Source organism: Pseudorca crassidens, chromosome 3, assembly GCF_039906515.1.
Source record: "Pseudorca crassidens isolate mPseCra1 chromosome 3, mPseCra1.hap1, whole genome shotgun sequence".
Classification (NCBI taxonomy): domain Eukaryota; kingdom Metazoa; phylum Chordata; class Mammalia; order Artiodactyla; family Delphinidae; genus Pseudorca; species Pseudorca crassidens.
This window is the reverse complement of record NC_090298.1, coordinates 138,306,025-138,330,723: the sequence shown is the minus strand read 5'-3', so window position 1 is coordinate 138,330,723 and position 24,699 is coordinate 138,306,025. Positions and strand designations below refer to the sequence as shown.

General features: G+C 36.0%; 1 protein-coding gene across 5 annotated transcripts in view; it reads right to left on the bottom strand.

Annotated features, from left to right (window-relative positions):
* Window positions 1-1,203: 1,203 nt before the first annotated feature.
* CNOT6 (CCR4-NOT transcription complex subunit 6) overlaps window positions 1,204-24,699 on the bottom strand; it is a 66,846-nt gene continuing 43,350 nt past the window's right edge. For 3 of the 5 annotated variants that reach the window (XM_067732625.1, XM_067732628.1, XM_067732629.1), the window contains 8 exons: window positions 15,043-15,147; window positions 14,892-14,960; window positions 13,737-13,894; window positions 12,775-12,929; window positions 11,878-12,032; window positions 10,725-10,955; window positions 7,447-7,649; window positions 1,204-5,291 (listed from right to left, as the gene is read on the bottom strand). In XM_067732625.1, the coding sequence (XP_067588726.1) occupies window positions 5,079-5,291; window positions 7,447-7,649; window positions 10,725-10,955; window positions 11,878-12,032; window positions 12,775-12,929; window positions 13,737-13,894; window positions 14,892-14,960; window positions 15,043-15,147 (1,289 nt within the window). In that variant the 3' untranslated portion in view covers window positions 1,204-5,078. The remainder of the gene's footprint in view (window positions 5,292-7,446; window positions 7,650-10,724; window positions 10,956-11,877; window positions 12,033-12,774; window positions 12,930-13,736; window positions 13,895-14,891; window positions 14,961-15,042; window positions 15,148-24,699) is intronic. The other 2 variants (XM_067732627.1, XM_067732626.1) reach the window with 2 other exon arrangements.

Below are 24,699 nucleotides of genomic sequence, written 5' to 3'. Positions count from 1 at the left end.
ATGGACATCTCCCTACTCATTTGATTTAAACTGTCAATGTTGCTAAAGTAACTGCAGAAACTGGTCTTCAAGTCACCTGGTAATCCAGCAGTCTTCTCAATTCCTAGCTATAGACTAGCTGGTTAGACTCATTTGAGGAACAATCTATTTAGAACATTTTTCATTATTTGGAGCAAATTATTAACTTACAGAAATAGCCTAAAATTCTTGTAAAATTCTAGTAAAAACTATCTTCTAAGGACTCTTATAATATATAACCTGTATATTAAAATTGCCTTTAAAGTATTTATGAAAGCTTATTTTAAACTCAATTTAAATTTAAATACATAAATAACACTCAAAGAAGGGAATTCTCAATATATATAACATTTTTACCTAAAACCTGAAAACTTTATTGCATATATATTTCAGTTCATGTTTCCTTAGATACTTGTTCCTCTACAGAACTAGAATTTATAAATATGGGCATATTTCATTAACTTCTACAACATTTTTTTGGCAATCATAAGGAAGAACAAGACTTCTGTTAGAGAGATAAAATTATATATTAAGGATTAGGTAGAAAATGCCTACTTTAAAAACTGGACATCTCAGCAAACATTCATTTTATCTAATTGTGCTGTGATTTTAAAGGATTTTTTTCCCAGCATCTATATAAAAATTTACATTTATTTGTTAAAGAAGTAGTTTCTAAAAATAGACTCAATGCTCTGAAGAGTTGGGAAGTCAGACAATTTTAAAGTTTATATATACAACAAACTATACATGTAACAATTAAAACATTTAATGAATTAATATAACCCCACCAATACAATGTTTGCTACTGTATTAAAAGCATTTATTCAAAATATGTCAACCTCCTTCCAAAGGATGAAAGACACATGAGCCCATTTCTTATACTATGAGGTATATGGTAACAACAACAAAAATCCTAAATACAAAAGGATCATCAGTTGCCTAAATATAAAATTGAACTTTGGCAAAGATATGAGTGTTATACAGAATACCACAGCCAATAAGGAGATCCTTAAGTTTACACCATCTCCCTATATCATAGCACTGTCCCCGTTCACTCTTCCCTTTCAAAGGGTGAGTTATAACCCTGTCCCAGATGACTCAGAATTTTAAATAGGTGGTCTGCTGATTAACACATATTTTCTCAAACCTCAATACTACAGCTATACAAATTACACTTTAAAAATATTTGAAACAGGTAATTGAATTTATTGGTTGACTATGAGTAGGAAAATACATCGGTAAAGAAAAGAGACCCTGTATATAAATATAATACTAGCTAGTTACAATTTGACCAAGAAGGTTCCACTGAAAAGAAGAGTAAAAGCCCTTGTTACCACCAGTCCATAGGTCATATTCAGTTTCCCATTACCCTTATCGAAGAGCTGCCTAGGCAAATGGGACATTCTTTGAGCTTAGTGCAGATAATGTGCTGGGTTTTGTTACATGAATGGTAAACAAAACTTAGTCCAGTGCATTACACAATTTAATGTATTGTAAATAAAGACTAGATATTCTATTTTAAACACTACTTCAACATACTGGTTACTAAAATTTATGTAACCAAAAAGAAGAGCAAAGTGAACATCTCAAAATACTGTTTACAAGTAGGGGAGAAACACTTGCTAAAGGTTTTCTTTGAAATATCTGCAGCATTTGTACCGGGTATTCTTATTGGTTCATTAAAAGAGCAAATTGCTATAACTGCTTTGCTTAGGTTGGCTTTTATACTTATATAGCATGACCCCAAAACCTTAAAAGTCACTATGGAAACGAATTCTATAAGTTTAAATAGTAAAAAATGGAATACTAAAATTGGAGTTTATTATTGAAAACCGGAAATCTTTTAAGAGCTTTGAAATTTTAATTTCAACATTTAGAAGTGCATTCTACCCAATTTAATAATGTCCTTAGGTTTCAAAGTGCTAACTCAAAATAAGTTTTCCTGGCTGTCACCAAATCAAGTAAAAATAAAAGCACATTTCTTGGAGATGTTCCCTGCCTATCTTCTAGGACTATTAAAGTTGCAATCAACAATTTATTTCTACAACTTTAGTTTAAATTATGCCATAAATTAATTTTGATGAACATTGTTTAAATTCTTAAAGCATAAATAATTATCACTAATACAGTAAACTGTACTTCAAGAGATTTACAAGGAACTGAGCGCCTCCAAATTTCTGATCATTAAAAACAGAAAATATACCCCGAATTTTCTGTAAAACATTCATAAAATGGATTTATCCAGTAAGAATACTGAAATTACATTATGGCAACACCACATTAAATATATTTGTTACAGAATTTTTGAAGAAAACCTATACTGTGAAAACATACTAGTTTTTATTGCATTTTAGGGAGTACGGATTATTGGAAATTATTCAGGACACAGAAGATACTTAAAACACAAAATCTTGCTTATCAGTCTATTTTGGTGTGACCATTTATTCCCTGTAGACTTAAAATATTTTTCTCTCTTTTAAAGTTTACAGTTGTAAATCTACACTCTTGGTTCAATTTATCACTATCTAATAAGGTGGAGAAGCTGTTCAAACTGACCCACAGAAGGTAGTCTGCCACAGAATGCAGTCTGCCTAGAAGAGGCAAGAACAAATATTTTCAAGACGTAACAGGCCATTATATCTTACTATGCTGCCCCCAAATTCAAATATTTTGTAGACAGTAACAAACACAGATGAAAACATTTTATGTAAAGCTCAAACCTTTAGCATCTAACAAGTGCACTCTAGTTCCAGCATCTATGAAAAGAATATATCCTCCATAAACAGAGTAAGTGCTTCTCCCCTTCCCCTTCCATAAAGCTCTCTGGACCTGTTATTATATAATGCAGATCATAAGAAAAGCAGTTTCCTTCATCTCATCAGTCCAACCAGCTCCAGCTTGCCCTTGCTGGAAATTGTCATGATGCACATTACCAACACAGTGTTTAGGATAAATGAGTAAACACACCTTTTATTCACACTTTACAAACAAAACAAAAAACCCAAAAAGAAACCCCATAAAAGTTATGCATTGGTTCTATATCAGTAATACCAGCTTTCCAATGTACTGACTATAAACTGGATGTGTTCGGTGCCAGCACAACTTAAAACAAAAAGCAAAAAATAAAAAACCATCACAACAAAATGTTTAAAAAAAAAAAAAAAAAAAAAAACTTCAAAGGAAAAACCAGGTCCCAGACAAAGATTCAAGATCAAAACCTTTTGGAGAATTTTTTCTTTTTTTTTAAAGAAAAAGAAAAAAAAAAAAAAAGAATCATTTACTTAAACAGTATGAGATTTTATTTTCTCTTAAAAACAGAATAAGCACATTTAAGTGCTAAACATTTTTCATAAAATTTTAAGTCATTATCCAAAATGACTCACTCTCTGTATAAAAACTGTTACTAACATTCAACAATTTCTTTTCTTAATGCTCACATACATGGTGTCCTTTTGCTCCCCTGCCTGCAGTTGAAACAAAAGCAGTTAGACCAAGTTCCCTGTGAATTCATTTGATTTTTTTGAGAGAATGAATGAATGAGAACAGAACATATAGGAGTTAACTTTGCAAAGTTAGAGCTGGCTTTAATCTCTACTAACAGCACTATGGGCAAAATACAAGGTATAATATAACTTTTATCTTGGTTGACATGTTAAAATGACTTAGTCACTTTTAAAATGATCTGAAGTATTGTCTTAGGGACCTGTTTTGAAAATACATCTCATTTATTTTATACTGCTTCATAAATGGAAAATTACTTTTTTTTTAAAGGAATGATTTCTAAAAAACATGGAAACTAAGGAATACATAGAAAACAAAAAGAATTCACATGATACTAGTACTCTGGGTGATGAATAGCACTGTGCAATGACACCAAGAAGCAGTGCTTGGGTCTGGTGAGTAAAGACCCAGGGACCCACCCTATGAACATGTTCCAAAATGTGATATTCAATGCTTCACAATGGAAAAAAAGCCACAGCCCATACAAAAGCATTTTCATAAAACTCTGACAAATGTTAAACAGTATTTAAAAATATAAAAGAGGATGCACAGATTTTCTCTGCATGCACAGGCAGTGCTTGGTGAGAACAAATTCAGGCAGGCACAGTGGAGATAGGACAGGAAGTGTCTCAAAAAGGAGTTAAGAAGCTGTCCCTAAGCAGCTGTAATTTTGTAACTTAAAAAAGCTGAGGATTTAAAAATATCAGAATGTACATATATTAACCATTACATTCAGTCCATAATGCCTACAGATCATTCACTGCTCAGCTTATCTGTCCTGGTAGATAGTTTTTTGTAAAAACCCAGGAATTCATGGGTAAGTTGCCTCTGGTCCAAGAAAATGTCCTAAACTTTAAACAGATTTAGATTTAAAGAGCAATGTTCTCAATTTAAAAACAAAGTAGTACAAAAGGGCTAACAAAACCCTAACAGTGCAAATCATCAGCAGAGAAAGTCTGTTGCAACTTCTTTTACAAGCTGGCCTTTATAACACATGAAACAGGTAAAAAAAACTTAGCCTTAGATTACAATACAATCATTTCCAAATCTGATTTTTTTAGTACAAAATTTCATAAATCAGGTCTTCTGTGGATCATATACAATCATAAAGGCTAAATTTAAATTCTATATTTTACAAACAAGTCTGAAAAAGGAGGGAGTAAAGTATGGAAGAATGATCTCTGGATGTTATTACTGGCCTCAAAAAAGTAGTGCTACAGATTTCTGTGCAAAGAGAATATGCTGTTCAAACATTTTCCTATTTCAAGGCATGAAAATATTATATTGGATAGAAGAAACAGGAAAATTACTTGTAACAAATTAAAGATAGGTGCAAACACACCAGTCCCTGTCTAACAGTATATAAAGCATATCGGGCTCAGAATTTGTCTGTTTGCTAGCACCTGGCTTTCATACTATATCCTTATCAAATAATCAGATTGAAAACTCAAATCATCATTAAGGAAAAAAAATCCCTAGTGGCCATACCTCACTCCCCTATATTCAGATTTTTTACGAGTTTACGAGTGAAACTGAGGTCATCCTCTGAAGGTACTTGACTACCTCCTGCCAGGAAGGTGAATGCCGTTAACTTGGGGCAGGAAAGGCAGTAAGAGCTCCAGTTGTGCAAAAAGTGAGAAGTGGTCAGAGGGGATGAGTGGGTGTGGGCAGCCGCTGATATTGTTCTCAACTAGCCAATGGTGGTCCAGAGGTCCCAGGATGCCTAAAGTGTTCAGCTGAGGTTTAGAATAGAAGATGTAGTCAATTATACCCTGAAAAACAGAAGGCAAAAAGAAAAAAAAGACAAGGCCCCACATAAGATAACACTTGAACACTGAGAACTTTCAAGACATATCCTTAGAGTCAAACAAAGAAACTTATTAGCCTGTAGGAAAAGGCAATACTACATAAACCAAATGGCATCCCCAAATGTGAGAATGAAGAAAGTTTAGGGATGATAATCATTCTTCTTCCTATCTGGATCTTTTCAAAATCTTTAACAAGACCTAAAGAATCCTTCATGATAGGGCCTCTGCTTCTCTTTCCTAACTTAATTTGTGACACTTTTCCTTGCTCACTACTCCACTGCCATACTGGCCCTTTTTGGGGAGTAGGGAGGTGCGGTGTGAAGTGGGGTACATTCCTTGTAGGCGTCAAGCTCTTTCCTGCCCCAGGGCCTCCACACATGTCTGGAACACTTTCTTCTACTTGTCAACTGGCTAACTCCTTCTCAACCTTCAAGTGCCAAGTTTAATCACTTTCCCAAGGCCTTCCTGAATCCTGCCCTCACCCACTTAATAGCTCCTACCACCTCTGATTCTTTTCCCTTGCTAACGCACTCCCCCAAGGTGTAACTATATACTCATTTGTGTGGTTGAGACCTATCTCTCCCACCAGAACATGATTCCACGAGGGCCAGGCTGTCTCTGCTCTCAACAACCTCAACAGTACCCAGACACAGCATCTGGCACACAGCTAGGTTACTCTTGGTTTGCTCCTTTCCTCCCTATAACTTCAGACTCTCCTTTACATGCTCCTGGCCAAGAACATTTAAGCATGTTCAAGAGTCTTCTTCCTAACTTTCTATCAGGAACAGGAACAAGAGGAAAAAAAAAAAATCCCTAATCTCTCCCACCTTTTAGTTATCACCCTCACCTCTTCTTCAATCAACCTGCTTGAAATAAGAATCTAAAAGTTGGTTTTTCCTACCTCATTGCTCAGTTATTCTCCAACTCATCATATTCTAGTTTCTCTGACTACTAGCTCTCAAGTGAAACAACTCTTATCAATATCTTTCTGAAGCTTAACACACACACCTCTTTCCCTAGAAAGGCTTTCTTTCCTTGCATTTAAGTTCCTATACTGTCCTGGTTTTCCACCTCTCTGGTTACTGTCATTTACATGTTAGTTTTCCCCAGTCTACTCCAGTCTCTCTTCAACTCTACACACTCATCTGTTCCCAGGGTTAAATCATTATCTACAGTACTGTGGATCCTCCAAAGCCAAATAAAAAAAAATTGTCAGTTTTCAACAGTTTCTCAAAGGAGTCTAAACAACCTCCCCTCTAAAATTAAGAACCAGTTAACACAAGTATTTACACTATTCTAATAGACAATCTAACCTGAATGATTATTTTCTCAGCAGGTTAGAAATGGAAAATTAGGATTTTAGAGAGCGTAAATGCAAAAGGTGGCTAAAAAGGACAGTTGAACACAAGTCCTAAACAACCACAGATAATAAAAATGAGGAGAATTACTAAGGAAAAGGCTCCATATTGTAATCCATTAATTGTGTAACAAGGCATATAAATAATATATATATTAGAAATTTTAAAATGGCTAATAATAAAAGACATTTTGGTTCTCAAGTAGTACAGTTTCAGTTAAACTGAAATAGAGATGGAACAAATTTGACAGCAAATTAAATATGATGGCCCTGCATATCCAGCTGTTAGTAATGAGCCTATAAAAAAAAAAAATTGCCCCAAAAAGGTGACAGTTAACTCAGGATTTACTATCATTATTTCATCTGATTTCTTACCTTGGAAATGATTCTAATAGGTATCTATAAAGTACGGATGGGACTCTAATCACATGGAATTCTACATTAAAAGTAATAAAAGAGGGCTTCCCTGGTGGCACAGTGGTTGAGAGTCTGCCTGCTGATGCAGGGGACACGGGTTCGTGCCCCGATCCGGTAAGATCCCACCTGCCGCAGAGCAGCTAGGCCCGTGAGCCATGGCCGCTGAGCCTGTGCATCCGGAGCCTGTGCTCCACAATGGGAGAGGCCGGTAATAAAAGAATGCTGCTGTCAACTAGTTCGAGATGGCTTAATTCCATTCTGAGCATTAACATTTAAAGCCATCATAAAGTTATAAGACACTTTAAAGAAATGAAGGCTTTAAAAGTTTATTATCTCAAAACTCACCTTAAAATCAAACGTGTAATTTGTGTAAGGCATCAGGCCACTCTCATAGGCACTCTTTAACTTGAAACCATGAGTGATCCTTCCATTGGTTGTCCCATTTTTCCCATTACAGCTGAAGTTTGTAAGACTTTCATTATATCTCAGTTCCTTAAAGTCTTTATGATTTGTTTCTACTCCACCAGTGCTCAAATATTCCACAACACCTATAATGAAAATAAATGTACTTTTTGCACTGTCAAGTATAATACACAGTGTACAACACATAACTAAAAACATAATTCGGTAGTAAAGTTTTAAATCACACATATTCCCACTTTCTAAAATGTTTCACTGTTTTTCACATTTGCCAAAACTTGTATAAACCCATTTTTACATGGTTTTAATCATAGTATACTGAATATTCTATACTGTATCACATGAACTTATGTTCATATGTCTTCTCAATTATTTTTTTTTAATGATTGCATAATACAACTGGGCTGATGTATAGTATTTGTTAAGCTAGTTCCTTATTTTTTTAAATTCATGTTATTTCTACCTTAAAAAAAAAAAGAATACTATAATCAACATCTTAGTATGTAGGTTTCTGCTATGCTTAGTATAAAATACCAAGATTAGGATTCATCGTGCCTAAATATACATTGGGTTGGCCAAAAAGTTCTTTCAGTGTTTTCCGTAAGATGGCTCCAGTAGCACTTAAGTTCATTCGAAACAATTTTGTTAGATTGTGACAGCAGTCATATCAGTGTGCATTTAAAAAGAAACTTCTCAAAATTGGTGAATTTTTGTGTAGCCATTTTAATACTGAAGATGGAAGAAAAAAAGCAACGTTTTCAGCATATTATGCCTTACTATTTAAACAAAGTTAAAAATGCAACTGAAACGCAAAAAAATTTGTGCAGTGTATGGAGAAGGTGCCGTGACTGACTGAACGTGTCAAAAGTAGTTTGCAAAGTTTCGTGCTGCAGATTTCTCAATGTTTAATGCTCCACAGTCGGGTAGATCAGTTGAAGTTGATAGCAATCAAATAGAGACATTAATTGAGAACAATCAACGCTGTACCACGCGAGAGATAGCCAACATACTCAAAATATCCAAATCAAGCGTTGAAAATCATCTGCACCAGCTTGGTTATGTTAATTGCTTTGATTTTTGGGTTCCACATAAGTGAAAAAAACCTTCTTGACCAACTTCCGCGTGCGATTCTCTACCGAAATATAATGAAAATGTTCCGTTTTTAAAACAAATTGTGATGGCTGATGAAAAGTGGATACTGTACAACCATGTGGAATGGAAAAGATTGTGGGGCAAGCAAAATGAACTATCACCAACCACACCAAAGGCCGGTCTTCATTCAAAGAAGATGATATGTATATATAGTGGGATTGGAAGGGAGTCCTCTATTATAAGCTCCTTCCGGAAAACCAAACGATTAAATTCCAACAAGTACTGCTCTCAATTAGACCAACTGAAAGCAGCACTCGACAAAAAGCGTCTGGAATTAGTCAACAGAAAACGCATAATCTTCCATCAGGATAATGCAAGACCGCATGTTTCTTTGATGGCCAGGCAAAAACTGTTACAGCTTGGCTGGGAAGTTCTCATTCATCAGCCATATTCAATAGGCATTGCACCTTCGGATTTCCATTGATTTCAGTCTTTACAAAATTCTCTTAATGGAAAAAATTTCAATTCCCTGGAAGACTGTAAAAGGCACCTGGAACAGTTCTTTGCTCAAAAAGATAAAAAGTTTTGGGAAGATGGAATTATGAAGTTGCCTGAAAAATGGCAGAACGTAGTAGAACAAAACGGTGAATACGCTGTTCACTAAAGTTCTTGGTGAAAATGAAAAATGTACACACACACACACACACACACACACACACACACACACAGAGCCAACTCTGAAAGAGTTACAGAGCAACTTCAGCATCCCTGGACAGTATTTTTCCAATATGCGAAGCATACGATGGGTTCTGCAAATATTTAACTTTCATTTAATTAGTTAACAAGACTGGACATTTTCCCATGTGTTTGCTATTAAAATACTGTATTTTGCAACATGGAAATAGGTCCTAAGATCTGCATTATTTGACAAGAGTCTCTCTTGGCCCCTCAGATACTTTGTAGCTAAAAAGAGGATGCAAGGCATGTAGAGAAATTGCCGGTAATCCCCAGATGGCTTTGAAAGAAGAATTATGGATCTTAGACACCTTTATTTCCCCGAAATTTTTTTTTTTTTTTTTTTTTTTGCGGTACGGGGCCCTCTCACTGTTGTGGCCACTCCCGTTGCGGAGAACAGGCTCCGGACGCGCAGGCTCAGCGGCCATGGCTCACGGGCCCAGCCGCTCCGTGGCATGTGGGATCTTCCCGGACCGGGGCACGAACCTGTGTCCCCTGCATCAGCAGGAGGACTCTCAACTGCGCCACCAGGGAAGCCCTGAAAACGAATTTTAACATAGTTTCTAACTTATTATCTATTCTCTCATCTATTGTGATAGCAGTGATGTGCTACTGAATTTAACCACTCTGAGCGTGTGAATGTGTGTATGTGTGAATGTGCGCATTCTTGCATGCATGTAAGTCCAAGGAAAAGTATTCTTGTGTATGTATGTGAGAAAGTATAAACAAGGAGCCAAAAGACAAAAAGAAATACTTAGTTTGATATTACAAGGACTATGGCTTTTACTCACTGTACTAACTATGGAAAAGTATTTAAGAATAAGGCTTTCTGTATTCTTCTACTTTGTGATTAAAAATCAAGATTCTTGATCTTTTTTTGTTAAAATCACTTGCCTGATCTGTGTAAATAAAAAAAAATCTCAATTTCCACCTGAGGTGTATTTTTCTAATCAAGCCCATCAAAACTGGAGATCCTTTAATATACGGTCAAATTTAAACTGGATTTTATTACCACATGCTGGAATCCCAAAGAGTCTGTCTTAATAACCTTTTCAGAGTGTGCATTACATATAACCTGGGGATAATGAAATACAATTATATGTTCTTTAATAAGTTACTTCAAGTTATCACCTACGTGTTTACTGAAGATGATTAACATCCTTCCTCCTGAGGTTTTTCATAATACCATTTCATTTTCAAAATGGTTCCCCTACTCCACAACACATTTTTTTTAACCTGATTCATAGCTGCCACTATAAATTGAATTTTCATTTTGACTAAATTTGGAATTATAAGAAACAACACATTACAAAAACATTTTAAGTCAGTAAGCATTCTATATAAAATAGCATTGTTTTGTTTTGTTTTGTTTTTACCAGAGTCCGGCAAAGAATTAAGATCTGCACACAACACCAGTGGAATAGTTCCAAATTCTCCCAATGCACTGGACTGGAGGCTTCTCGAGGCTTTATCAATGATGTTCTTCACTTCTGAGAGGAACATCATTGTTTGAACCAACTTCACATCAGAGTATTCAGGGTCCCAGTGCATATGAGCATTAGCCACGAGAATAAGTTGTTTTTCTGTTCCAAGATGTGGCTTTCCAGCTATATTAGACAAAAAGAAAAGAAACAAACAAAACCTGTCCATAACCCCATATATGCTCACAGGGTCTGAAAGCAAGTAATATCTCAGAATCTTGGGAATAATAAAGAAGTCTAAAATTTAGTTAACAATCTCCCACCTGATGACTGAATCTACCCTACAACAAACCTGAGAAATAGACATCTAACCTCTCGGTTGAGTACTTCCAGAATAGGGTATTCACTACTTGAACAGAGACAGCCCATTCTATTTGGGACAGCTTGATTTTTAAATAGTTCCATCTCCTTAAAACTTCTGGTCTTCTAGATGTCCTAAATTGAGCATCATAAAATTAAATTGACACCCTTTTTCTTAAGATATGTTTAAGATAGTCATTAAGTTCCATCTTTCATCTTTCTATCCCTCAGATTAAATATCCCCATTTCCAACTGTTCCTCAAGTGACAGAAGTTTCAGTTCGTAGCATGAAGGTCACTCTAAACACACATTTAATTTGAAATAAGTGGTCCATTTCTCCAAAACTCAAGACCTTTAAAATAATGACTAAAAAGGTCAGGAAGAGAAGTCAGCATACAGAATATCCCTGTTGCCAAGAAATTATGTAAGTGTATGGAGTTCTTCTCTCTGAGCAGTCATTTTAACTAATATTTACACTTCAGCATTTTATGTGAAAAATTCTTGAGGAGAAAAGAAAGCTGTTTTTTTCCTTTGGCTTTAAGCCTTTTAAGATTTGACATAGTTTTCTGGGCAATGTTTCCTCATCTTGAGCTTTGCGGTAGAGATAAATGGATATAAGGTTTTAGAATCTAAGATTTAAATTCTGAGTTTCTTCAGGTGTTAGACAAGACTATTAATATGTAACAAATTTTTTGTTTTCTATTAAATTTTGGAGGTCAATTTCATAGGAAGTGGAAAAGTCACTCACATGACATTTCAATCAATTCCTTTCGAAGTTCTAGCAGTACAGCAACTCCAATGTTATCTTTTGTCATGACTCTATTCAGCATAGCTTCAGACCCTTCTGAATTTGCCATTGCTAGCTGATTAAATTCAACAGTGTGTTTCTGAACCAAAGTAAATCTAAAACAAAAACAAACACACACACACAAATATAAAATAGAGAATACCAAGACATTAGCTTTGTGGAAAATGCAATTTTCCCCAACTTCCTTAACAGATATGATGGCATGTAAATTACATTATGGAAAATCCTCCACACTTAACACCAAGCTTCCCATGTCCATTTAAGTTGTTCTCAGTCTGTTACGGATACAAATAACATTTTGATAAACTTTTACAACTTAAGAAAATGTAGTCATCTTCTGTTTAGGTTTCACATTGGAAAATTCCATCTTATAATTTTAAAATAATTCTCTTCCTAAGTACACGCTTAAGAATCTCTCCACCATCCCAGAGGGAATGCAATTACAAGGTGTTTCAAGTAACAACTGGAGTTAAACCCTAGCAAACACCTGAAGAAACAGCAGCACTTTCAACATGCCCTCCAAAACACTATTTCTGATGAATCAAAGCAAAACCCTCTAAGTCAACAGTACTGTTTTCTTGAGTAATAATGAAACGCCTCATTCTCTTATTTGCCAACTAATTTCCATTCCCTTGGCCCCCATCCTGCAAACAGAGAAAGTTTTCTTTTTAAGAAATAAGATGACTGGGAATTCCCTGGCAGTCCAGTAGTTAGGACTCTGCACTTCCACTGCAGGAGGCAAGGTTCGATGCCTGGTCTGGAAACTAAGATTCTGCATGCCATGTGGCTCAGCAAAAAAAAAAAAAAGAAAAGAAAGGAAGAAAGAAGATGACTTACTTTTCTGTCTTAAAGAATATTGCACAGCCATCAACATGTTTTCTTTCTTGTTCTGACATTGTCCTAGCTCTAGATTTAGGACTAAAGAATCCATTATAGCCACGTTCTTTCAGTTCTACCAGAAAAAAACTGTAATACTGTTCTGTTTCAACCTCCTGAAAAATTGTAAATAGCAGAGTTATTTCATAAGACAAAAATCAGTCCTATGCATTACCTTTATATGTACAGTTTAAGAACTTAAAAGAATTTCAAAGGACTGATCTGCAGAATGAAGAATTACATTTTTTCGATGTAATTTATCTGAAACCAATCAGAACACCTACCTGTCATTTTACAGGTACCAGTTGATAAGGTTAATTCTTTATTGTTTAGGAGTAAAGAATAGAAAGACATATATACCCCTATGCATATATTTTCCCTTATATTTTAGAATTGGCGTAGAACAAAAATCAGAGAGGTAACAGGAACTCCACAGATCAAATTTCACACCACAAGGAGAGTGACTTGCCCAAGGTCATGTAAGTTATTATGAGAGTTGGACTGAGAACTCAGTTACTGTGCACCAGGTTCAATGCCCTTTCTACTTTGACCTAACTATTCAATTACCACTGGTAGTAAAGCAAAATTATACCTTGATAGTGTTACAATTTTAGTAACATTGTCACCCAATTAAAAAATAGTGTACAGGAGCATCAGGGCGGAAAAAGTAAACATTTAGCTGTCATAGCAAACACTTAAAACCCAGCTTAACCCATCTGCTTAATTTGGCAGCACACTGCTACAAAGCACAGCAGGCAGTGAATGCTCCCAGAATTCACTAAATACAGAAAAAGTCCATATTTTAATAACTGCTAAAGCTAGGACTTCATATGTGTCAGTGTAATGCGTTCCCAAGCTGTTCCTTGCTTGATCAATGTTGGGGCATTTCTGCAATTTAAACAAGTGCTCTTCTGATGACTTACCTGAAGACTTATGACATCAGCATTGCAACTCAAGATTTCTTGAATAATGGCCTTTTTCCTGTAGTCCCAATTTAGTGCCCATGATGGACAGTAGCCATATAACTGCCGGGTCGCATATTTATCACAAAGAACATTATAGCACATGACAGAAAACAAGGCTGTAGGAAAGATAACTTTACTTATTCACACACGTGGCAGAAAAAAAAAAACATAATTAATTTCAATAGTTTTCACTTAAATGCTAAGTTTGACTTTATTTATTCAATATATATTCACTGAAAAACTACTATATGCCAGACATGGCATAAGTAATGTTAGAAAATAAATGAAGGACAGATACGTGAACAAATTATAATATAAATAAATAATGTGTTTCCTGCTACAGAGGTACACACAGAAGGTTCAAAAACTAACAGAATACGATCTTAAGTCCTTCAGCCTCTAAGACCAGGGCTCCTCATTTCTATGTTCCCTCCACCACTTCAACTATTGTTAATGTAGAATGTGGAAACCCGACAGGTAGTTTTCTTAACAGGCATCTCTACTTTTCTTCTACAGAGCAACTACTATTAATTCACATGAAAGAAAAGGGGTATTATAGACCAAATCCTGTTGCACACATCACAGAAGTGCTCAAACTATTTTCATACAATTTTAAAAGGAGATTAGAGGTCATTAGTTCAATTTCTCTTTTAAGTAGGTGTTTTGGCTATCTTAAACTTTTGTATTATCAAATACATCTGGAACACAGTACAGTTTGGAAACTTACAGTATAGAAAGATTTTCATGTATTTATTATAACTGAATTTGATCAATACTTTAGAGCAGAGTTCCTCAACAGCAGCACCTCTGATCTCTAGCCACAAGATGCCAAGAGCACTTCTACCAGTTGTTAACAATCAAAAAATATCTCCAGGCATTGCCAAATGTCTTCTGGGGCATAAAATCGCCTCTGGTTGAGAAGTACTGCTTTATACCAAACTTTCCGTAGCATAGTAAAGAGGCCAGGTAATCAAGTCTTCGTTATTATCTCCCAAACCAAATCAACCTTAAGCATTCTACTGTAACACTGCCCAAAATCTAAAGCATACCAACAATACTATTAGGTTTACAAAGAAAAAGTAAAAATAAGATTTAAATAATTAGGCTACCAACCAGTTGGCCGTGTTCTGTCTGGTTCTTGTAACATAATCCAAGATCTTGGAGGTGGTTGTTCTGTTGAAACTAGTTGAATATAAAACACAAAATTAAACAATATTCTTACATGTCTTTCTAAAAAAAATGGTTTAATCAAATGACCACTTACTTCTTTTTGCAGTACCTGCCAAATTATCAAGCAAATAGTTCAGTAGCCTTCTTGTTCCATCTGGTTCCAGATAGAGGTTCAATATATCCTGGGTAAGTGGATTTCCTGGAAATATTTTTTTAAATAGGTAAAATGAAACCAAGACAAATACTAAAATATTTCAAAACTGAAAAATATACCAAAATTATCAGATCATCTATAACAATGTATATTAACTATATATATTAACCATATATAACTGTATATAAAAAACTATATTAACTCAACATACCAAACTAGAATATTATTTTTTTTCAGCTTTTGATGTGAAGAATAAAAAAGATTCATACCACATTCTACAGAAGTATCCAAAAAATGATTATTAATGTACTGATGTCAATCTAGAAGATATCTAATAGTGCTCTGCATCTGACCCTGCCTCATCAACACTTTCAATGATCAAAAGAGAGTAAAACTGGATTGGGGAAGAGTTGGAAGAAGGACTAGGCAAAGGAAAGGTGAGAACCAATATAATGAATCACAGAATCAAAATTTAAGAACGCTACAAAGTTAATAAGAAAACATCCTAATGACAAATCCTGTCTAGCACTTAGATTTTTTAAAATTCTAATGAATAAAGTAACAGGATGGGACAGACCTGGTTTAAGATTAAGCCACTAATGAAGGGGAAAACCCCAGGGCAGTGATCCAACAGTAAATTCAATCACTGTTTCGTAAGTGCCAAAAATGAAAGCTAATGCAATGATTTACATGTATTGTTAATAGTCTCAAATTCTCTCAGAAGGACTTCTTATGTACAAGGAACAGCATAGTACACTGTTTCAAAAGCAAAGTTCCTACCCATGCTCCATTTTAAGAAAGACTAATAAATTCTATAGATGGAAGATAGGTAAAATGATGAGAGATCTTAGCCATTCCAAATTTAAAAAAAAAAAAGGTATGGACTATAAGAATGATCACCACACAGAGAAAAAAGTATTTTTTTCCTTTTCTCTTGTGAAAGAGTAGACTCAAAAGGCAGAATGAGGACCAAGCTCAGAATAGAAGTGTTTGTTAAACATTAGAATTATTTAAGATGAAATGCCCTGACCTGTGAGGTAGTGAAGTATCCTTCATTAAAAGCTGGATTACACGGATGGGAAGAATCCTAAGTTAGGATTTTAAGAACTGTAAAGGTAAAAACATGCTCCTATAAGTGCAAGGTATATATTTGTAGGAAGACAAGTAACAATAGTATCATTCCCCATATGTGTACAGTTCTTTACAGATACCAGAGTCCTAAAATTTTCATTTAGTCACAATCCTATGAGATAGGTAGCTATAACCTCAAAGTTACCAGGACCCTGTTAAGGATATCTTGAGAAAATGAAGTCAACCAAAAAACTTCTCAGTACCAGGTAAGCATCCCATTCTAACTAGACCTACATTACTGCTGTTATTTTTACTACTTTCTAGTGCAAAAAATATTTAAAGGCAACTGCTGAGTACTTATAACTATGTGATCCTCCCTTCTAAGATCTTTCTATAAAATTAAAAACCATCCCCAAACCCAAACATCTATTTTTGACTCTCTAATAAATGCATGAAGCCAAATGGTATATTTCCCACAACATCTGCTTGTTCTTTGGAATTCCTTTAAATTTAATCTACTTTTCATTGCCTGGAAAAATAATACACATAGGGTAAACTTAACAAGTACAATACAATTCTGGAATTAAAACATGATACTGAGTCTCAGAACTAAGGAACAAAAGTGAATGAGAGAAGTCGTTTCTGGAAAGATGAAGTAAACATACTTTTCCCTATTTCTCCTGCTGAATACAACTAAAATCCCATTAATTATGTGTAAAGAAATGTAAGACTCTGAAATGTGGTAAGAAGACAGAATGTTCAGAGACTTCAGGACCTGAGGAACAACACAGTGGTGAATTCCTTGGGTTTACTATTTGTCTCATATATCCCAGACACAGAGCTAAGAAGCCAGCAACACAGAAACACCTGTGGGTACAGAAAAAAAATTCCAACAAACGCCAAAGGGCCAGGAAAGGGCAGCCTAACAAAACAAAACTTTTAGATAGTAACAGCTCTACTACAGCTAAACACCAAAGAAACATACATGGCATCCTCTCTACTCATGCCAGCAAAGACCAAGCAGGGAGCTTAGACTTACACCCTTATGAGGAAGTAAGGAGGTACCCCAACACCCCTAGCAGGGTAGGGTCAGAGAAGGCCAAGAAGGTAGCTGGGACTTTTATCCCCTCCAGGCAGTAACAAGCACCTCCTCCTCCGCCCTGTGGTGTCTGCAGAGACCAAGAAGGGAAGCCTGGACTATCACCCCAACCCGCAGTAATGAGGTGCTCCTCCACCTCCCTTCTGGAGATGACGTCAGAGGAGGCTGAGTAGAGTCAAGACTTTTACCATCTCCCAACAGTAATGAGGTCACCCCAATGCAGTGACTATGGAGACCACATAAGGAGCCAAAACTGCCACCTGTACCCAGCTGACCCTCAGGTGTCAACAAAGGCTAAGTGGAATCTTAACTCCTACCTCCCCTGGCAGTAAGGAGATGGTGTTCTCCATTTTCCCTGCCACAGCAGTGATAGAGAAAGCCAGCAAAAAAGGTTTAAATAAGAGCCAGAGTCTTATAACATAATGTGAATATGTCCAGCTTCAAGTGAAAATCACTAATCATACCAAGAACCAGGAAAATTTCAAACTGAATGAAAAAGATAATAGATTCCAATACTGAGATTATAGAAACATTAGAATGATCTGAGCAAAACAGAGAAGGCATGATAAAAATGCTTCAATGAAAAATTACAAACATGCCTGAAATAAAATGACAAAAAAATAAGAAGACTCAGTAAACAAAGTTTTGGTAAACAAATGAAATGTAAAAACCAAATGGAAATATTAAAACTGTAAAATAGGATAAATGAAATAAAAAACTCAGTTGGATGGGTTCAACAGCAGAATGGAGGGTCAAAGGAAAGAATCAGCGAACTGGAAGGTATAACACTACAATTATGCAATCTGAACAACAGAAAGGAAACAGATTGAAAAAAATAAATGAACAGAGAGCCTCAGGGACCAGTGGAACTACAACAAAAAATTTAACATTCATGTCCTCAGAGCAACGGAAGCAGAAGAGCACAGGGCTGAGGAAGTACTAAAGAAATGGTGAAAGTTCCCCCAATTTGGCAAGAAACCTAAACCTACAGATTCAAAAACTTCAAACAGGACAAACCCAAAGGAATCTATACCAAGCAACATCATAATTAGACTTCTGAAAACTAAAGACAAAGAAAAAAATCTTGAAGGCAGCCAGAGAAAAACAACCTTATCTGTAGGGGAAAAACAATATGAATAACCACAAATTTCTCATCACAAACCAGTAGAAAGTGGCATGGTATTTTTCAAGTGCTGAAAGAAAAGACCTGTCAACCCAGAATCCTATATCCAGCGAAAATATCCTTCGGGAATGAAGGAGAAACAAAGACATTTTCAGATGACAGAGAACTAAGACACTCTGTTGCCAGCAGACCCTCCCCTAAGAGAACCATTAATGAAAGTTCTCTAAATGGAAAGGAAATGATAATAGAAGGAACCCTGGAATATCAGGAAGGAAAAAAAAAGATTATGGTTTAATAAAAGGGGGGGCAAATATAATAGGCTTTCCTTCTCAAGTTTTCTGAATCTTGTTTGGCAGTTAACTGGGGGAACAGGCAAATAAAAGGTCATAAAAAGAGCTATGGTTTTTATATGTCACTCAAACTGGTAAAGTAGTAACACCAGAAGACTATGATAAATTAAGTTTATATACTGAAATACCTAGAGCAACCACTGAAAAAGATAATTCAAACACATCACAGACAAATTAAAATGGAAATGTAAAAAGATGCTCAAATAACCCATAGGAAAGCAAGAAAAAGAAAACAGAAAAACAAAAGCAAGGAGAACAAACAGAAAACAAAAAATAAAGTGGCCGATGTAAGCCCCAATAAATCAACAATTATAGTAAATGTAAATGGTCTAAATAGACCAATTAAAAGACAGAAAATTGGCAGTGTGGATTTAAAAACATGACCCAACTATATGCTATCAACAAGAAACCCACTTCAAATATAACAATATAAGCAGGTTGAAAGGAAAAGGATGGAAAAAAAATCATGCAAACATTAGTCAGAGGAAAGCAGGAGTGACTATATTAATATCAGATCAAGTAGATTTCAGAGAAAATCACCACACTGCGAGTGGCCTTATGTAACGATAAAGGGCCAATCCCCCAAGAAGAATTAGCAATTCTGAATGTGTATCTATCAAACAACAAAACTGCAAAATATTTTAAGCAAAAACAATTCCATCCAAAAACTGATGGAACTGAAAGGACAATAGAGAAGTCTACAATTACAGCTGAAGACGTCAACACCCCTCTCTGAAAAATTGACAGAACCAGACAAAAGTCCACAAACCATCAATCTAATAGATATCAGACAAATATATTGGATCTAACTATTTATACATCATCTACACAGTAACAGCAGAATACAAAACTCTTGCCCAATGCCCAAGGGACAAATACTAGGATAGATCATATCCTGGGCCATAAAACCAAACATCCACAAATTTAAAAGAACTGAAATTATGTAGAATGTACTCTTCAACCACAATGGAATGACACTAAAAATCAGTAACTGAAAGACAATAGGAAAATGTGCAAACACTTGGAAAATTCTGACTGATCCATGGGTCAAAGAGGAAGTCTGAAGGGAAATTTCAAAATGCACTGAGCTAGTGAAAATAAAATTTGTTGCTGGACACAGCTAAAGCAGGGCCAAGAGGGAGAGTTACAGCACTAAATGCATACATCAGAAGAAAAAAGTCCCAATTCAATAATCTAAGCTTCCACCCTAACAACCGAGAGAAAAAGAGTAAAATAAACCCAAAGAAAAAGCAGCATAGAAATACTAAAGAGCAGAAATCAGTGAAACTGAAAACAGAAAAATGGAGGAAAAAAATTTTAAAGCTGTTTCTTTGACAAGATCAATAAAACTGACGAACCTTTATCCAAGACTGATAAAGAAAAAGAGAGACAAAAATTACTAATATCAACAACGAAAGGGAATAAGGGTATCACTACAGACCCTACAGAAATCAGAAGGATAAGGGAATACTATAAACAACTCTACATACATAAATTTAACACAGATGATATGGGCCACTTCCCTGAAAAACACAAATCATCACAACTCACCCAGTAGATAATTTAATAGCACTACACCTAGTAAAGGAAATGAATTCATAATTTTAAAACTACCAGAAAAGAAATCAACCCAGACTGTTGCACTGAAAAATTCTACTAAACATTTAAAAAAGGATTAACTCTAATTCTACAGAATCTCTTCTGGAAAACAGAAGATGAGGGAACACTTTCAAATTCATTTCATAAAGCTAATATCACCTTGATACCAAAACCAGGCAAAGTGAGTATAAAACAAACAGAAAACAAAACTACAGACAAATATCTCTCATGAATACAGTCAAAAATCATTAAAATATTAGCATACACTTACCAGCAATAAACAAATTGTACACCATGATCAAGCGGATTTTATTCTAGGAATGCAAGCCTGGTTCAATATTCAAAAATTAATTATCAGGCTAAAGAAGAAAAATTATATATCACATATCAACTGATGGAGAACAAACATTTGACAAAATTAAATACCCATTCATGATTTAAAACTCTCAGAAAAAGAAGGATAGAAGGAAAAATCCTCAAATTGATAGGGCATCTACAAAATACCCATGCTAACATTATACTGAACAATGAAGACAGAATACTTTCTAAGGTCGGGGAAAAGGGGGGATCTCTGCTCTCACAAGTCTTATTCAACATAGAGCTGCAAGTTCTGGTCAGTGCCATAAGGCAAGAAAAAGGAAAGAAAAGCATACATATTGGAAAGAAATAAACTTCTCCCTATTTGCAGGTGACTAATTTTCTACATAGAAAAAAATTTTTTAATTACTAAAAAACCTACAAAAAATAGAAAAACCAACTCCTAGAACTAGAATTGGGTTCAACAAAGTAGAATGATACAAAATCAAGCCTTGGTAAATTTAAGAAAATTGAAATAGTATCAAGTATCTTTTCCGGCTACAACGCTATGAGACTAGATATCAATTACAGGAAAAAAATCTGTAAAAACTACAAACACATGAGGCTAAACAATACACTACTAAATAACCAAGAGATCACTGAAGAAATCAAAGAGGAAATCAAAAAATACCTAGAAACAAATGACAATGAAAACACGACGACCCAAAACCTATGGGATGCAGCAAAAGCAGTTCTAAGAGGGAAGTTTACAGCAATACAATCCTACCTCAAGAAACAACAAATGTCTCAAATAAACAAACTAACCCTACACCTAAAGCATTAGAGAGGAGAAGAACACCAAAAAAAACCCCCAAAGTTAACAGAAGGAAAGAAATCATAAAGATCAGATCAGAAATAAATGAAAAAGAAATGAAAGAAACGATAGCAAAGATCAATAAAACTAAAAGCTGGTTCTTTGAGAAGATAAAACAAAATTGATAAACCTTTAGCTAGACTCATCAAGAAAAAAAGCGAGAAGACTCAAATCAATAGAATTAGAAATGAAAACGGAGAAGTAACAGCTGACACTGCAGAAATACAAAGGATCATGAGAGATTACTACAAGCAACTATATGCCAATAAAATGGACAACCTGGAAGAAATGGACAAATTCTTAGAAAAGCACAACCTTCTGACACTGAACTAGGAAACTGAAAATACAAACAGACCAATCACAAGCACTGAAATTGAAACTGTGATTAAAAATCTTCCAACAGGACTTCCCTGGTGGCGCAGTGGTTAAGAACCCACCTGCCAATGCAGGGGACACGGGTTCGAGCCCTGACCTGGGAAGATCCCATATGCCGCGGAGCAAGAAAGCCCGTGCGCCACAACTACTGAGGTCCATGCGCCTAGAGCCCGTGCTCCACAACAAAGAGAAGCCACTGCAATGAGAAGCCCGCGCACCGCAACGAAGAGTAGCCCCCGCTCACTGCAACTAGAGAAAGCCTGTGCGCAGCAACGAAGACACAACGCGGCCCAAAAAAAAAATAAAGAAGTTAAAAAAAAAAATCTTCCAACAAACAAAAGCCCAGGACCAGATGGCTTCACAGGCAAATTCTATCAAACATTTAGAGAAGAGCTAACACCTATACTTCTCAAACTCTTCCAAACAATCCCAAACTCATTTGCGGAGGGAGGAACGATCCCAAACTCATTCTATGAGGCCACTATCACCCTGATACCAAAACCAGACAAAGATGTCACAAAAGAAGAAAACTACAGGCCAATATTACAGATGAACATAGATGCAAAAATCCTCAACAAACTACTAGCAAACATAATCCAACAGCACATTAAAAGGATCATACACCATGATCAGGTGGGGTTTATCCCAGGAATGCAAGGATTCTTCAATATACACAAATCAATCAATGTGATAAACCATATTAACAAATTGAACGAGAAAAATCACACGATCATCTCAATAGATGCAGAAAAAGCTTTCGACAAAATTCAATACCCATTTATGATAAAAACCCTCCAGAAAGTAGGCACAGAGGGAACTTACTTCAACATAAGAAAGGCCATATATGACAAACCCAGAGCCAACATTGCTCTCAACGGTGAAAAACTGAAACCATTTCCACTAAGATCAGGAACAAGACAAGGTTGCCCACTCTCACCCCTATTATTCAACATAGTTTTGGAAATTTTAGCCACAGCAATCAGAGAAGAAAAGGAAATAAAAGGAATCCAAATTGGAAAAGAAGAAGTAAAATTGTCACTGTTTGCAGATGACATGATAATATACATACAGAATCCTAAAGATGCTACCAGACAACTACTAGAGCTAAGCAATGAATCTGATAAAGTAGCAGGATACAAAATTAATGCACAGAAATCTCTTGCATTCCTATACACTAATGATGAAAAATCTGAAAGAGAAATTAAGGAAACACTCCCATTTACCATTGCAACAAAAACAATAAAATACCTAGGAATAAACCTACCTAAGGAGGCAAAAGACCTGTACGCAGAAAACTATAAGACACTGATGAAACAAATTAAAGACGATACAAGCAGATGGAGAGATATACCTTGTTCTTGGATTGGAAGAATCAACATTGTGAAAATGATTATACTACCCAAAGCAACCTACAGATTCAATGCAATCCCTATCAAATGACCAATGGCATTTTTCATAGAACTAGAACAAAAAATTTCACAATTTGGGGCTTCCCTGGTGGCACAGTGGTTGAGAGTCCGCCTGCCAATGCAGGGGACACGGGTTTGTGCTCCAGTCCAGGAGGATCACACGTGCTGCGAAGCGGCTGGGCCCGTGAGCCATGGCTGCTGAGCCTGCGCGTCCGGAGCCTGTGCTCTGCAACAGGAGAGGCCACAACAGTGAGAGGCCTGCGTACCGCCAAAAAAAAAATTTTTTTTCACAATTTGTATGGAAACACAAAAAAACACGAATAGCCAAAGCAATCTTGAGAAAGAAAAACGGAGCTGGAGGAATCAGGCTCCCTGACTTCAGACTATACTACAAAGCTACAGTAATCAAGAGCGTATGTTACTGGCACAAAAATAGAAATATCAATCAATGGAACAGGATAGAAACCCACGCACATATGGTCACCTTATCTTTTTTTTTTTTTTTTTTGCGGTACGCGGGCCTCTTACTGTTGTGGCCTCTCCCATGGTGGACCACAGGCTCCGGACACGCAGGCTTGGCAGCCACGGCTCATGGGCCTAGCCGCTCCGTGGCATGTGGGATCTTCCCAGACCGGGCACGAACCCGCGTCCCCTGCATCGGCAGGCAGACTCTCAACCACTGCGCCACCAGGGAAGCCCAGTCACCTTATCTTTGATAAAGGAGGCAAGAATATACAATGGATAAAAGGCAGCCTCTTCAATAAGTGGTGCTGGGAAAAATGGACAGCTACTTGTAAAAGAATGAAATTAGAACACTCCCTAACACCATACATAAAAATAAACTCAAAATGGATTAAAGCCCTAAATGTAAGGCCAGACACTATAGAACTCTTAGAGGAAAACATAGTGAGAACACTCTATGACATAAATCACAGCAATATCCTTTTCGGCCCACCTCCTAGAGAAATGGAAACAAAAATAAGCAAATGGAACCTAATGAAACTTAAAAGCTTTTGCACAGCAAAGGAAACCATAAACAAGACCAAAAGACAACCCTCAGAATGGGAGAAAATATTTGCAAATGAAGCAACTGACAAAGGATTAATCTCCAAAATATACAAGCTGATCATGCAGCTCAATATCAAAAAAAACAAACAACCCAATCCAAAAATGGGCAGAAGACCTAAACAGATATTTCTCCAAAGAAGATATACAGATTGCCAACAAACACATGGAAGGATGCTCAACATCACTAATCATTACAGAAATGCAAATCAAAACTACAGTGAGGTATCATCTCACACCTGTCAGAATGACCATCATCAAAAAGTCTACAAAGAATCAATGCTGGAGAGGGTGTGGAGAAAAGCGAACCCTCTTGCACTGTTGGTGGGAATGTA